At 38.0% G+C, this 17,705-nt stretch overlaps 1 protein-coding gene across 2 annotated transcripts in view; it reads left to right on the forward strand.

Annotated features, from left to right (window-relative positions):
- The first annotated feature begins 1,468 nt into the window (after positions 1-1,468).
- cadm1b (cell adhesion molecule 1b) overlaps positions 1,469-17,705 on the forward strand; it is a 273,986-nt gene continuing 257,749 nt past the window's right edge. For both annotated transcript variants that reach the window (XM_051665851.1, XM_051665852.1), the window contains exon 1: positions 1,469-1,603. In XM_051665851.1, coding sequence (XP_051521811.1) covers positions 1,528-1,603 — 76 coding nt within the window. In that variant the 5' untranslated portion in view covers positions 1,469-1,527. The remainder of the gene's footprint in view (positions 1,604-17,705) is intronic.

Genomic DNA, 17,705 nt, shown 5'->3' on the forward strand with positions numbered 1-17,705 from the left:
TAATGTCATACTAGATGTGTGTGAATTTCTTTCTTCTGCTGAACAAAAACAAAGATTTTTAGAAGAATATTTCAGCTCTGTAGGTCCATACAATTCAAGTGAATGGTGGACAGAACTTTGAAGCTTCAAAATGCACATAAATGCAGCACAAAAGTAAGAAGACTAGTGGTTAAATACATATCTTCAGAAGGAATATAATAGGTTTAGGTGAGAAAAAGATGAATATTTAAGTCTGTTTTTACTATAAATATCCACTTTAACTTTGACATTTTTCTTCTTCTGTTTTTGGCAATTTGCATTTTTCGTGCATATCGCCACCTACTGGGCAGGGAGGAGAATTTATGGTAAAAAAAAAAAAAGACTTAAATATTGATCTCTTTCTCACCCACACTTATCATATTGCTTCTGAAGACATGGATTTAACCACTGGAGTCATATGGATTACTTTTATGTTGCCTTTATGTGCATTTTGGAGCTTCAAAATGTAGGTACCTTTTCACTTTGTATGGTCCTACAGAGCTGAAATATTCTTCTAAAAATATTTGTTGTTGTTCAGCAGAAGAAAGTCATACAAATCTGGGATGGCATGACGGTAAGTAAATGATGAGAGAATTTTCATTTAACATTACATTGTTCAAGTTACAAACTGGATGTTAAAAACTAGATGCTAGAACTAGACATTATTGCACTAGAAAACTAGAAATTCTTTCACTCATAAATCACTACAAATACTCACACACAGATGGATTATTGTGATTTATGGGTGGGTAGCTGGACAACTGCATTGAGAGATTATATTTTATTTTTTTATTTTTTTTTGTGATGCCACATTTGCTTGTGTAGGTTAGGCCTATACTGTAGTGTCTTAATTTTTATCTACATTTGAGATATATGTAATACATTGAACTGTTTTGGCGAGGATCTAATGTTGAAGTCCTATAATCATCTCTAATATTGGGTTGTTTTGAAACTGCGCTCCCTCGCTCATGAACACAGGGGGCGCTATTTGTGTGTGAAACTCTATATTCATCTTGCACCAGAGGCAGGCTTAATACACAAATACCATACGATGCCCAGTTTGCTCGTTTTGTTAAAACTCTTAGAAAAATGTAATGTAAAATAATAATAATAATAATAATAATAATAATAATAATAAATAAAAAAACAAAAAAATCTGTTGATAATTTTACTTAAATCTCCCTTTGAGATCAAAACTATTCGTTAAATTGTAGGGGATACACGCTACACCTGTCAACATGTTGGTGCTGGTTAAATGTTGTGATAAATTCAACAATGCTACATTTGAATATATATTATACATAAAAAAGAAATAACTTTCGCGCAGTTTGAATCAAACGGACATTTTTTTTTTATTTTTTTTATTTTTTTTGTAATTGACAGAGAACAGTGTTTACTAAAGAATTGCATACATGCGCGTGAGTGCGCTTGTATTTACTCCCTCCTCCGCATTATCCTGTGAGCGTCTCTAGGTGATTTAGCGCCGCCAGTCTGAAGCAGGTGTTCAACATGGCGATCTCGGGACACGGATCTCACTCTATTTCACTCTTTTTCTACATGATTTTAGCAACGTTTCTGCATAAAGGTAAGACAAGCGGAATATGTACGAATGCTTATTTGTAGTAGCCTATCTAAGCGAGCGGTGTGTAAACAACATATGTAATACTTGCGCGTGTCCCTGATGCTGTGCATATAGTCATTACTCTCAAAGCTCAGTGCGTATAGAAGTTTATGTTTTACACTCTTCATGGAAAACGCTTGATATGAGGAGTTATTGCCCACGTATGTATTACTGTTCTGAATGTTTCTGCCTCTTGGAGAAAAGTACTGTCCAGATGCTGTAGAGTAACCTTGTGTTGCTGATGCAAGGGAACAAGTCCGTATCACACAGTCAGAAGTCAATGCGAAACGCTGGTCATTTGAAAATGAATCAAATGCGCCTTAAATTATTTTATGGGGGTTAAACGAACATGGAATGTTCCAAATGCTCTTTGAAGCAAGAAATAAATAAATAAATAAATAAATAAATAAATTTAAATTAACATTTTTAGAATGTTTTTTAAAGTGACGAAAGCACTGATTACACGATAAGGGCTGTTCAGCCCGAACACGTTCTTGCGCTAAAAAAAAAAAAAAAAAAAAAAAAAGCTAGACGCAGCGCAACACATATACCAGAACGCAATTGTCTCGAGACGCTGAAGTTCTTTTTAACCTGATACGGGCTCATGCACGAGACGCTGAAAAAAACATCTGGTAGGTCAAAGACGTCCGTCTTGCGCATGTTTATATAATACAACAACGGAAATAGATCGAAGACGCACATAAAGATGTGTGTGAAAGACTGGGTGACACATAAAAGACTGGGTGAACGGCCCTTGATGGTACACTTCCATATAGCCTACTTTAAAAGTGACCACGGCATTGCGCGCACTTTATATTTCTGTAAACATAACGGTCCTCGTCGGTTCTCTCTGCGTTTTTGATGTACACATTTTACCGACTGATTTAGTATAACGTTGGCATTCGTAAAGAGATTCTTGACTGTTCTTCTGCTTGATGTTTTCCTGCCGTACGCAACGCTCATCCGTTATAGCAAGCATGTTGCAGATACGCGCCTTGTGCATCCCATCTATCAACAGGTTTCGCAAGTTATTGGCTCTGTAGGTGTTCTACGAATAAAATGTCACATTATGCACCAAACACATTCAGTGCTTAAAAGAAGCCGCTTTGTAACAATCAACAACACTGTAACAGTGTACATCACACGTGTCCCCTAACAGAAGCACAGCTACAGGGTGCACACGTAAGTTAGTTGACTTGAGAAAGATCTGGATGCTTTGTGCTGCTTTTGATTGCCATTTCTGTCTAAGGCAATGGTATACATGTAGATATTCTTAAAGAAATGTCAAACCCACTTTATGTTCTACAAGTGATGTTAAATCCTCATATTACAACCTATAATATTGTTTGTGAAATACAAGACCATATTATTTACTGGGGTTAAACGAAATTGCCTTTTAAGTGTCCTGCCAAGATTTTACAGCCATTTCACCATCCTGTACATATACTATGCATGCATATACATGCACAAACACATAAATACTAGGCAGCAACTAATCATCATGGTTGAACTGCGGTTAACAGCATGAGCCTGCCTGTCCTGACAGTGGGAATATATATTCTCTTAGAACAAGAGATAATTATTATTCTGATACGGGGCAATTCTCACAGGCAAACAATACTTTAGTAATGAGGTGGGATATTCATGTAAATTGCCTCATGTCAAGGGTAATTTTCAGTCTGCATGACTCACAGGTAGAGTTTTCATCAGTATGAGGGTGCTAGAGTTGTAAATATTAGAAACACACTGCAGCTTTTGCATAATTCACGATGCCCCATGATGAATGTTATGGAAGATGAATGTTCTGACACTCCCCACAACAATCAGCACTAATTTAAAAACCTCTAATATCAAGCGAGAAACCCTCTTATACATACCCACAGAGAAAAGACTTAAAAATGGGGCACATGTGCTCAAATGCAGCAAAGAAATTTTAATTTTAATTTTCTTTCTGCGCACTTGTGTTGTCGTTGTTGCTTATTTGTTTCCTCGAAATGGCCTGAATCTCAAAAAACTGCTGATTGGAAGTTTATTAAAATTGTTTCATCGTTGGTGCATTCACTTTCCAAGATAATTTGTTGGATACATTTTATTTTCTATATAAAGCAACTGAATTTATAGCTCATTAGATTTACATTATCCTCCCTGCTTAATAAGCCTTGTGCTGATTGCTAAATAATGCACAACACTACATTATGGTCATACCAGATGGTAAAGTTGCCGAAATGGAAATGTGTGGATAACTTTCTGTAGACGTGAGAAGATGTTGATGTGTCGTGAGAAAATTATGTTGCCCAGCACTATTATAGTATTTATTTATTTTTTGTTTCTGCAGTGTCATACAGTAAATGCACTTGAATCAGAATCACCCAGTGGTGAATTCTCAGGGCCAGCAAAGCCTTCTCTGCTGGCCTAACATGCCAAGTAATTACATATTTTTCATACTTTCATTCTCAATCACCTTTTTGCCTATGTATTTTTAATTGCTTTCCACTCTTATTTAATCTACAAACAAATAGAGAAAAATGAAATGTTTATCCAGTCAGAATTTATTCCTTGATGCTTACAAGCAAAGTGTGACAACTGTTTCACAAATTGCATGCCCAAAGCAGCGCGTGAGTTTGAGCTCCACCCCCTCAGGCCTTCAGAATTTCTTCAGAATCCCTCAACAGTGCAAATGAATGAGTGCAAATGAATGGGCAACTAAAGTCAGATTGTCAGATTCATCAGCCAATCAGATTGATTTATTTGTTTTTGGTGGGTGTGATCTTTAGGATATGTCCCAGTTGAGGCCTTCTAGCTGGCCCTGAGTGATGCAATCATGCTTTAAGTGATGTACGTAATTTGAAAGCGAAGAGCGCAAGATCTTGCTGACGAGTCGGCTGTCATCACTGCTGTCATTGCCGTTGAGAAAGAGATCCTTATGGATTTAAAAACCTAAGATGTTCTGCATGACCATGCGATTGCTTAATTTATTAAACAGGAAAGGAGGACTGATTTTCTCTTCAAGTAAACTGGTAAGTGCTTTTTGCATTGTTATAGCAACATCAGGAATTTTCTAAGTGTAAATTAGGCTGCTTGAGCATTCAGTGTCGGACTAAGTTTTGAAAAGTAGTGGTGCGTTCCATTCAACTCAGAAAGTCGGATTTTACAACTTCCTACTAGGAAAAGTGCAATGGAATGCATCTTTAAGTCAGAATTACAACCTGTAGGCTTGTGCAGAAATTCTCAACTCTGATTTTGCCGAGATGCAGGGGCATGATGTCACACAAACATGTCGACACTCAGGGAGATATACAAAGTAAGTGATAAACATTCACTTTATTAAGTAATATCGATAAATGAGTTTGTTTCCACATTACATGATATTAAAGCTTCTTTAACAAACGCCTGCAGAAACAGGCGTATAAAACATTATAATCTCTTTTGATAATCGTACACCTGAAGCACAAATGCTAGCGCTGCAGCATTGTTTATCAGTTGATTTGCTAGGAGACATCTCTAATGAGAGTCAAACCCCTGCTAAGCAAACGGCAGCATTGCAGTTCCGAATATTGGGGAATGGAATGCATTTATGGTCAGAGATATCAAGTAGGAATATCCCACATCCAACTTGAATGGAATACAGCATAACCGTGTAACCTGACGAAACAAAATTAATTGCAAGCAACATTTAAATCGCAAATATTATTAGATAGATTTTTCCAGGTATTATAGACCTTCTTGGTAGATTCATATGAAAAATTATGATTTTTGAATGTCTGTTTGGGAGACAAAACAAAACAGTCATGCTGCAGTTAAAATTAGGCTTGCTTGAGCATTAAGTGTCGTTTCAAATTCTGGCTTTCGTGCGTGGATGTGTTTTTTAAATGTCAATTGGTATTAATAGTTAGCTGCGACATAATGTATGATGCCCAAAGGCATAAGGTGTCCTGTTCATTGTGAAACTATTTTCTTAATGGCATGAATCACACTGAAGGCCTAGACTTAAAATGCACGGCCCGCCACTGGAATCACCACATCTTGTATCAAAGGAGACTTTTCAAGCTGAAGTTCAAAGCAGGCTTAAATTTTGACAGCTCAACAACTGTGCTCCATTTTGTGTTTGTGTATTTCACCAAATAGTCAGACCATATTTTAATATGAGACTACAATCTGTTATTCAGCTCCATTGGGGGTTATTACGTATTATTCATCCACTTATGTAACTTCACATCAGAAACCTCTCTAGTCAACACACAAGTACAGAGGATGAGTTGAAGCACTACAAAGACCCACCGTCTTACTTTTCTGTTTTACCTCTATATTACTAAACATCACAGCTGAAGTACCCTCTTGTCGGTACTAGACTGTAAATAAAATGATGCTTCAAGCCGATAGACTATCGCTGTTGTAGGACAGCTACTATTTGAGTGCTATGCAGCAGCACACAGTCAATTAGTGGTTACAGATTGAAAGAAGCCCCGATGGGGAGCAAATGCTTCATTCATGACACTGGTGGAGTATTGAGAGTGGAATATGATGCTGGGAGTGGGTTCCTGTCTTCTGTGATAAAGATTGTCATTGTTCTCATTCTGCCCTGTCTTTCATAGACCAAGCTCGTTGTCTGTCCTAGTTGGCTGAATTGTTTTGGCACTGACCATGAAAAAATCAAATTATTTTGTTTTTCAGGGCACAAAGTGCACAGTCTGCTTGGTTTAACAGCCGCTGATGTATTACAAAGAGCTATGTAGCATCAATCGATGGTGTTTAACTGTTCTTGTCTTCTTGTCATTATGTGAGATAGTTTGAATGATGCCTCCTGTCAGTGTTCAGTGTTGCTTTCTTCACATTTTATACAAATCTCGTAAGGGATACCCAAAAATGATAATTCTCTCATGATTTACTCTCTCATGCCGTCTCAGAACTAACTTTCTTTCTTCTGCAACACGAACAAAGATATTTTTAAGGATATATGATGTGTTTTTTGTCAATGGAGTACAACACATTCAAGCTCAAAACAGGACATGAAGGCAGCATAAAAGTAATCCATACTACTCGAGTGGTTTAATCCATGTCTTCTGAAGTAATACAATCACTTTGGGTAAGAAACAGTCCTTATTCACAAAAAATCTTGAAAGTCAGATTGGAACACAGTGCAGGCTTCAACACAGTGATTCTTTTACACTGCATGCGGTTGCCAAAAGTATACCCACAAGACGTTAACAATATGTGTGTTTACACGATTTTAGTGTGATAAAATTGCTCATTAATAGGGATGTGCCGAAGCCGAATACCTTATACGGAAAGGCACGAATAATGACTTCAAAAGGAATAACAGATTCATCTGAATAATATGGAGTTAATTAACGGAGGTTCGGGAGGAGCATGTTAATTTTAATCTAACAAATCACAGCCCACGAGCAGGAGTATATAAGCCGCTGCTTACCTGCTTCCTGTGACAACTCTCCTGACATGAGAGTCTTTCTGGCATTCAGCCCCACCCATTTCCCCTCGAACAGACCCAGGCAGACGGATCATCGGATGCAACTTCCCTGCAAAGCATTCGGCTCCACCAGAACAGCTCTTCCATCCAAATAGTCTCGTTATTCAACAGAAGCTGCCACAGCAGCTCTTTGTTTTTTAACAGTATTGACGTCTACCACGTTAAGTGTTATATATATATATATATTTTTTATCCTGTCTGTCTTTCTATGCTCCATTCGATGAAGCAGTTTATAGTGCGAAGTTGCTGCTCCAAAATGGCTGCTCCTGCACTTTAAAAAAATGTGAAACAGCTCTCTACAGCTGCTCATATGTTCTCTTATCTACACTTTCCACCCGGAAAGCAGTGCCAGCTGCCTCCGCGAACGGGCGCCGTTTCCAGCTTCATGCCATTAGAATTCAATTTTATTTGAAAGCGAAAGAAACAAAGATTAACTATTCAATCCAACCACCATTTCAACCCCCAGCATTTTTAATCAGGTTCTGCCACACAGGTGGTGCCTGTCAGCCACATTACCATGCAACAGCTTGTTTAGGGGCGTGTTTTATTCAGCAATTGTTCCTCATCTTCTAACATGAATATCATGATTGTTTCTCCCTTCGGAGCGCCCTTCGGAGCATGATTTATTTCATTCTGAACACAGGAGCATCATGCAACACAGAACTCCCTTCAATCGACCGTTCAAATCACAGGGTGGGCTCTCCCTTCCGAAACACAGTATGAGCGCTCTTGTTCGAGTGTAGTGGTGGTGCAGTAATCTTAGGAGCCTTTTAGCTTTTCCCGTTAACCGTGGCATTGGCATTTCCTTTGCTCATGGTCTAAATGAGCCGGACACACAGTAAGTGTGCCCTATTTGATACTGCAGCCACAGTGCCCCACCAGATAATGTGCTGCAGTGCCCGCCCACGCTTGATACTGCCGCAGCATTGCCCGCATACTCCAATTATGCCACAGCATCACCCCTTTTCACATTTTGATACTGCCGCAGCGCCCTGCCATGACAAACATAACAAAGTTGTATTCTTAACTAAACTTTCGCTTCCCTCAAAGCTGTATATCAATGTAATTGACACGTTTTCAGTAACTAACCTTCTGCTTCCCTTACAGACGTATATACAGGTACATATTCCTAACTAATATTTGCTCCCCCTACAGGTAAGTACAAACTAACCTTTACTTCCCTTACAGCTGATGATGATTCTAATGAAGTCTTTTGTGCCCTATTTAATACAGAAGCAACAGTGCCCCGCAATGACAAATGTAATAAAGTTGTATTCTTAACTACATTTTTGCTTTCCTCAAAGCTGCATATGAACGTAATTGACACATTTTCCATAACTAACCTTTTGCTTCCCTTAAAGACGAATATAAAGGTAATACATTTACGAATTCCTAACTAACCATTTGCTCCACTACAGGTAAGTACAAATTAACCTTTGCTTCCATTACAGGTGTTAATAAATCTTTTGTGCCCTACTCGATACCACAGCAACAGTGCCCCACCCATACCAATTGTGTATACACAGTTGTTAATATTTTTCCACAGGCGCTTTCAATGTCTAAGTTCCATACTTTCATAGAAGTGCATCTACAGCAATGGAAACACAGCATCGCTCCCACAGGAGCTCCTTCACTATGCCCCCAAATCCTCAATCCACTGCCACTGCAGTGCTTTAAACTCCGCTCCCACAGAAGGCCCACTTTACTCTACTGCCACAGCAGCTTTTTTACCATGCTTCCGCTGAAGCCTTTTTTTCTTCGCTTCTCAGCAGCTGCAGCTAGCATTACAGGAGATAGTGGTCACCACCACCTCTTCTCAAAGCACCATATTTCCCTATCTATGGGTAGTCTATTTAGTGAGGCTACCCCCGCAAACAAGCCCCGTTCCTCTCTTTCTCAATTCCCCCATTTGATTGCTTGCTGGGCTTACCCGTTTGAATGCCGTGAGTGCTCACTCTCTATGGAGCAGTCTCCCATTTGAATCACAGTGTGAGCCCTCCCTTTCGAACACAACACGAGCCAACTCACGTTCTCATTCTTCCCGTTCGACTGCTTGCTGGGCTTACCCGTTCGAATGCCGTGAGTGCTCTCTCTCTATAGAGCAGTCTCCTGTTCGAATCGCAGTGTGAGCCCTCCCTTTCGAACGCAGCACGAGCCACCTCTCATTTTCACCTTCCCTGTTCGCATACCGTGAGCCCACCCACTTCTACGACGAGTGGTGGTCTCTCGTTCGAATCGCAGTGTAGCCCTCTTGACCAGCAGTCGTATAAGAATGCACCTTCAAACAAATGCTTAAAGCACTCCCTCTGTACAATGTTTTTGGGGGGAAAACAATTCAGAAGCATCCACCAAGCCAATTTACCAAATAGAATTGTTGCTGGCTTGCTGTCCTAAATACTTCCTGCCATAGTCATGGTACTGTTCTTTCATCTAAAGCCTTTTCTGGGGGTAATCAGGACTCGAGTCGAGTCTTGAGATCCGAGCCCTCCAGTATATGGACAGCAAGCCAAATACGTTTACTGCTTCAACATAAGATTACATTAACATACTGTAAAGGGGGTTTAGTGGAAAGGAGGAGGCGAGAACCGGCTTGACAACTTAAATAACAATTTATTAAACAAAAAACACAACCAAAAACACACAACTAAAAACACACAGTACAGCTGCCTGCAATTCTCTCTCTCTCGAACCGTCATCCCCGGCCGCCTTTATCCCTCGCGCGCCCCATCAGGCTGATTGGGGACCGGGTGTGTCTCATTCCAGCCCGGCCCCGCCCTCCTCGGCTCTACACATACGAACTACTGAAATGGAGTTAATTAACAGAGGTTCGGGAGGAGCATGTTAATTTTAATCTGACAAACCACAGCCCACGAGCAGGAGTATATAAGCCGCTGCTTACCTGCATCCTGTGACAACTCTCCTGACATCCCACCTCCACCCCATCTCCACATATTCTCTAGATTCATTATCTAAATAAGTAAAGTCTGGGGGGGTAATCAGGATTTGAGTCGAGTCTCAAGCTCCGAGCCCTCCAGTATATGGACAGCAAGCCAAATACGTTTACTTCTTCAACATAAGATTACATTAACATACGAACTACTGAAATAAAAAAAAATATTTGTATGACTGATTATACAAAAAGCACAAGGATGAAGTGATATTTTAAATAAACATATCCAAAATTACAAAGAATTTATGAATCTGCACAGCCAATATTTCTAAAGTGTATACCTTATGAATGAAAATGCGCACGTTGTGATTTCAGATCGGATAGGGGCGGTCTCGACTCCGTTTGTGGTCTCTGTTAATTGTGCACGTCTGGAGCTTGTCGAATGTAACATTAAGATACGACATCATATACACTTTCCACTTCTTGAAATGCTATATTCACATGTGATCTTCATATATTTAATTATAGCCTAAACTGAGCACAATGTTAAATTCCTGACCTGAACTGATGATTTTACGTCGGAGCCTGTCTATCCGTCTCTTAAAATTGACCACATTTATGTCCACATCAGAGATTAAGGTTATTAACTGGTTAAGACTTTATTCCGAAAAAAGTTAAAATCCTCCATAAAGGTTTAAATGCTTCATATAGTATTCATCTATTAGGAATATTCCTCCTTATGTAAAACAAAGTAACTGAAACATGCTCAATCTTTTTTTTTTTTCTACTTCTTTAAACTTGAACTCTGGAAAGGCGCTATATAAATGTAACATTATTATTATTATTATTATTATTATTATTATTATTATTAAACTAAATAATGGTGTCCTTTCATAAAAATTCCTGATAGATTTATGGGACTTTCACCTGTTTGTAGGCTATATTGATTTTATTTTAATTTATTTTAATGTTTGAATTTGTATTTATTATTCACAGTATAATAACCACAGTTAACATATTACACAGTTATACCCTAAATATCTAGCTTCAGCTGGTAAGAAATAAAAAAGAATAAAATTATATTTTTGTAAATAATAATTGTATAATAATAATAATAATAATAATAATAAATTAGGCCATTATTATGAAAAGGCATATACAAGGCATATTTTATTAATAGAAACTAAATGTAAGAGTAATACGTAAAAATGGGCATTTAATTTAGTGTTGATGCACTTCCGGTTTAAGCCCCGCCCACACCCGGTTCTATCCGAATACAGAAACAGAATAATTTTGTCATATGAACAGATACAGATACAAATACAGATAATGGCTTCGCTGCACACTGCTACTCACTAACCAATTCTGTGTAAAGTTGTAGCCAATTTTACGACTTCGTTGCCATGACAATGTAATGTCAACAAACCCTAAAACGACTATAAAAAAATGATGATTTAAACAACTTTACAACTCAAATAATAAATATTTTTTAACAGAAGAATTAATGTAAGTGCTTTTATAAAATTAAAAGCTTCACATTTCTGTCATTAAACCCTCCAAAGATTTGCCCCATTCACTTCTATTGTAAGTGTCTCACTGTAACCTTGATTTTTACCATTTTTAAAGAAAAGGATGGACGAGTCGAAATTAATTTTTGTGGTTATCTACATTATGCCACAAATGCTGTCGAATATTCCTTTAACGCACGTCTGCATTTTCAAAATATCCCTACTGGGTGTAAAAAAACGTAAACATGTGAACAAGCTTCCCTTGTGGATGTGCCAAAGACACTGCGGATGTCAAGACTTATGGTGATAAAGGACTTAATGTTTTGTCTGTTTTCTACCCATAGTGATCATAGAGCTCCATTACTTTTATGCTGCCTTTATGTCCTATGTTAAGCTTGAAAGTTTTGGACCCCATAGACTTACATTGTAAGGACAAGAAACACATCATACATCCTTGAAAATATCTTTGTTTGTGTTCCATAAGAAATAAAGTCATCTGAGTTTGTGACGGCATGAGGGTGAGTAAATGATGAGAGAATTATAATTTAATAAGTCAAAATTGTCAACATGAAATCAAAAATTTATCATATTTACTTTCTCATTGCATGTTCCCAGTCTTATACAATGAATTTATGCACATCATTCCAAAGGAAAGAATTGTCTTTGTAATCTTTAATCTAAATTTAATGAAATGACTGACTTTTCTTTCAGCTGACGTGACTAAGCCCACTTGATTTTCAACCTCTTCCCTCCAACCACCTGCCACTTAGACACCACTTTTCATGATCCAGTCAACTCTCAATGGATAAAATCAAGTCTAACCCTACACTTTATCTTGTTGAACATCCTGTTTCACTTAGAAATATCACTATGGAAGTAAAATGCGTTTCAAATGCTGTTTCATGTTTACTTTACAGAATAACTGAGTGCAGATAATTTGCATTCCATCCTTTAAGACCTAGTCCCAAAAACTCAGGCATACATATTATGGCTCATATCTATACTGCAATGTTTAGAATCTGTTTACCAACTATGTGCTTGGGATAAACTCACGTAAATGTATTTTTTTATGTGTGTTGTGATGACCTAGTTCATCTCACCATACTTTGAGAGTTGTTGTGAAAAATGTTCAGAAACATATGAATGGTGACATGCCCCCAAAGCTCAGAGAGATGTGACCCACTTGCCATTGATAGAACCTATAAGGTCTCAGCATGTTCTCCAGAGACCCCTGCATTTACTCAGTCCTTGTTTTTGTTTTGGTCTTGCAAGAGCTATTGAGAATATAGCTTCTCCTTTTTCCCTTAACCAAAAATTGATTGCAGTCCCAGTGTTTTAAAATATTTAAAGCGGAGAGGTGTGAGCTAGTTAGAAATCACAGCGACATTGTGAATGCAGTCTCGACTGCAGATCACATCGCCATCGATCAGTTGAGACGTAGAGTGGGACTCCAGCTGTCTGAGTAAGAGAGAGTGACCAATCAATAGAACGTACAGATGGTGGCTCAGAGGGGAGGTGCTATTCAACAGAGCTGCTAAATACTTAAGAATGTCAGGACACTGGATACTCACAGTTGTTGATCTCATCACCTCGAGCAGAATGAGGTTCTGGGACAGTAACATCTGTCTGTACAGTCATGATAACATCCGGCCAGGTTTTATATGGATCAGTCCTATAGAACATTTGCTCTTAACTGGATTTGTTTTAGGACCCAGATTTTACATTGGACATCAGTGGCGACCCAACAAAGTACCAAAATTGTTAATCGAACAAAAGTAGTGCTGTCAGTCGATTAAAAATGTTAATCGCATAATTTTTTTGTAGTTAATTGCAATTAATCACAGATTTTGAAAGTGCTGAAATTTGACACTATATACAGTATATATACTTATTTTCTTGTCAAAATACATTTATTTCCATCTTGGTAAAGAAAACAAAACAATATTTAACAATATAATGCTTTATTAACATTTCCCAAACAAAGCCTTCCACAAGAAGTGCACTTCGAGAAACATTAAATGTTTCAAAAAATGTAAGTGGGAGGTTGCATATTCATTGCAATGGGCATTAAATCTCTTAAACTTTCGTTCTCCACAATATTAATCTGCCAGTAGATTGTGGCTATTCGCTTTGTTACAGCAATCGTGAAGCTGTATTCATGATTCGCGTCAACGTCTGAGCTTTGAACTAACCATGAAAAGTGCTTCCAGACAAAAACGTTTCTTACTGCATTTTGGTGATAGTTTAGGCTTGAGTACAGAGTTTAGGCTCTGGCGCTGTGTCTGTTTGTGAAGTGTGCATCAGTGCAATGACTCCGGGGGACACATTACAAAGGTTCCGCCCTTCACACAAGTGTTTATGCTGTATTCACAGCAAATGCGTTAATCGCAATAAAAAACATTTTTAATTAATCGCATGCGTTAACACGTTAAATTGGACAGCTCTAAACAAAAATCAAAATCTTGAAATCCAAAATTTTAATGTATCCATTTTCGAGGATGAGTGCATGTCGGGCATCTGCTTAATTTGGCAAGCTTCTACCACATGGATGGTTTGTGTCACATCCTTAGTCCGTGCTGGTAGATGCTGTTACTATGCCATTATGATGGCTAAAACCAATATGATCACACAGGAAATCAAAATGTTGCTTCCAAATGTTCATGTACTGTGAATTTGACCCCATTTTGCACCATCCCCCATCACAATTTTTGCAACAATTCAAATTCTCACTTTTCCCTCTTGCGCTACTTATGGTGTGCTGCGTTAGCAACCTCTGAGACAAGGGTTCTGGTCTCATGGAAACCAGGAAGTAATCACATTCACATAAACAATGGTGAGTGCAATTTGGAGGTTGCATTTTTGCTCTAAAATGACATTTTTACTCCACTAATTGTAATGCTTAGGGTTGCAGTTTGGGTTAGGGAGTAGGGTTAATAAAATATGCATTTCTGTTGACGGTATTACATCATTTACAACTATTAATATAACTTGCTTTTGGCACCACTCTTTGGACATTTTAACCAGAAACTGGTGCTCACGGTGCCCATATGTTAAACAGCAATTTCAGCTTTGCCCAATGGGGGGTAGTGATTCAAATTTCGGTAGAGCAATTACAGCAGCAGAACTTTCGACCTACTAATGCTGAATTCCACATTGAGGGCCATTCCAATGTAACTTTGTTTTCTATTGCCATTGATGAGTGATCAGTCATATGGATGTGTTCCTGGAACTGAGCACCCTAGAGCAAAGATGGCAGCCTTCAGGATGCATACTAAGTATATTAGACCTACTTTTCTACCAAGTGACAGATAACTTTGCACCAAAATATCGTAAAGCAGGGCGATTTAGTTCTGTATATCCTACAGAGTTTAGCTCCAACCCTAATAAAACACACCTGAACAGCTAATCAAGGTTTCAGGATTACTTGAAAATTACAGGCAGGTGTGTAAGAGCAGTATTGGAACTAAACTCTGCAGGATGGAAATGAATGGCCCTGCCATAGAGTTTGATTGGATGCATGGTTTTTGACTTCAGTAGCAAATGTTTTTTCCTCCCATACCTTTTAAAAGTTTGTAAGCATATTTATTTTGTTATCCCAACTCTGCACTATTATTTGGTTAATTGCATATTATTTAGGGTGACCATACATCCTCTTTTTCCCGGACATGTCCTCTTTTTCGGACCTTAAAAAAAGTGTCCGGCCAGGATTTCTAAATTTGCAAAAATGTCCGGGATTCGGCTTTAGTTGCATTATGATGTGCATCTGGTCTAATACTTCATTGTGTGTGCGCGCATATTTGTATTGCTTTAACCCCTCTTTGTAAGTCCCGCCTTCTCGCACAACAATTGGTCAATTATAAGAGGCTTGCAGCAACTATTGGCCAAATTCCTGCCTGCCAATCTCTCCGCGAACGCGCGAAGCGCTGTTGTGTTCGGCAGCAAACAGTTGCTTGACAGTAGCAGCAATGACAGCTGAGTGGAAACAATGCCCAAACGAAAATTCCCATGCTTTCATCCAGGTTGAGATCCATAGGAAGCAGAATGTATGACATGTAAAGCTGGCACTTATGTGTCAGTTGCTAATAAATGTGCAAGTGATTTAGAAGCACACATTAGCTCTGCGAAGCATAAAGGGTCAGCAAAAGGTGAAAGTTCATCAGGTAAATTAACAGACTACTTTTTGCGACCAGGTAAAATTGTTATCACGTTGCTTCATTTTCCATGGCCATTCAAAATAATAGTAATAGTTAATGAAGGTACACTTATGGCATCAAATATTTTATTTTAGTACATGGACATTCAAAAGAATGTTGAAAATTTTTATTTATTTATATATATATATATATATATATATATATATATATATATATATATATATATATATTTATGTTATGCTAACAGAGTGTCTTTTTCACTGTTTTGAACCCTATTATTCCACCCCAATCCATTTTTTTTTTTTTTACAGAACAGCCTTGCAACACACCAGTTGAGAACCACTGCTACAGAATGAACTGCTCTGATTTACACTGTAAAAGTTCTATAGCTTTTTAAATAGATGTTTTTAGAATAGATTGTTTAATTTAAGTTCAAATTATCACACCATCTGTAGTGCACCACCAAATTGAAGTGTTATTACTGTAATTATGCAGAGATCAAGCATTGTGTTGCTTTTGACAGACAGAATTTCATTTTGTTGTTGTTAACTGATAAGATCTGTATAACAATATAACTTCTGAAAAATTCTATAACACTGTTTAATTGCCGATCTGGTGCTTCAATATGGAATCCCAAGTCACAAGCACAGTTTTTACCAAAATGTCTCAATGGTGCAAAAACAAAAACAAAGGTTGTAAAAGGTTTAACTTAACTCAATAGCTTTGTGCTTTCTTTATCCCATTGAGACACACTATCTTAATTACTGTTTTACAAAAGGACTTACATTTTTCATTTGTCACTGTTGAGCAGTGGCAGGCTGTGCATTAAAAGTCTAGGCCTTTAGTGTGATTCATGCCATTAAGAAAACACAGTTTCACAATGAATAAGACACCCTATGCCTTTGGGCATCATACATTATGTTGCAACTAACTAATAATACAAATTGACATTTTAAAAACACGTCCACGCACGAAAGCCAGAACATGAAATGACACATAATGCTCAAGCAAGCCTAATTTTAACTGCAGCATGACTGTTTTGTGAAATGAAAGTCTCCTGAACATACATTCAAAAATCATAATTTTTTCTTGCAGTTAATTTCGTTTCATCGTTCCATTCAAGTTGGATGTGGATATCCTACTTGATATCTCTGAACATAAATGCATTCCATTCCCTGATTTTCGGAACTGCAATGCTCCCGTTAGCTTAGCAGGGGTTTGACTCTCATTAGAGATGTCTCCTAGCAACCCAACTGCTAAACAGTGCTGCAGCGCTAGCATTTGTGCTACATGTGTACAATTATCCAAAGAGATTATAACGTTTATACACCTTTTCTGCAGGCTTTTGGAAATGAACTCATTTATCGATATTACTTAATAAAGTGAATGTTTATCACTTACTTTGTATATCTCCCTGAGTGTCGACATGTTTGTGTGATATCATGCCCCTGCATCTCGGCGAAATTGGAGTTGCTGCATGAGCCTACAAGTTGTAATTCTGACTTTAAGATGCATTCCATTGCACTTTTCTTAGTAGGAAGTTGTAAAATCCGACTTTCTGAGTTGAATGGAATGTAGCACTACTTTTCAAAACTTGAGCCGACACTGAATGCTCAAGCAGCCTAATTTACACTTAGAAAACTCCTGATGTTGCTATAACAATGCAAAAAGCACTTACCAATTTACTTGAAGTGAAAATTAGTCCTCCATTCCTGATTAATAATTGAAGCAATCACACGGTCATGCAGAACATCTCAGGTTTTAAATCCATAAGGATCTCTTTCTCAATGGTGATAGCGGCAGTGATGACAGTCGACTCGTCAGCAACATCTCGTGCTCTTCGTTTTCAAATTACGAATTCAAATTTGTCTTAAAGCGTGATTGCGTCACTCGAGGCCAGCTAGAAGGCCTCGACCGGGACATATCCTAAAGATCACACCCACAAAGAACAAATAAATCAGTCTGATTGGCTGATGAATCTGACAATCTGACATTAGATGCCCATTCATTTGCACTCATTCATTTGCAC

Source organism: Myxocyprinus asiaticus, chromosome 31, assembly GCF_019703515.2.
Source record: "Myxocyprinus asiaticus isolate MX2 ecotype Aquarium Trade chromosome 31, UBuf_Myxa_2, whole genome shotgun sequence".
Classification (NCBI taxonomy): Eukaryota; Metazoa; Chordata; class Actinopteri; order Cypriniformes; family Catostomidae; genus Myxocyprinus; species Myxocyprinus asiaticus.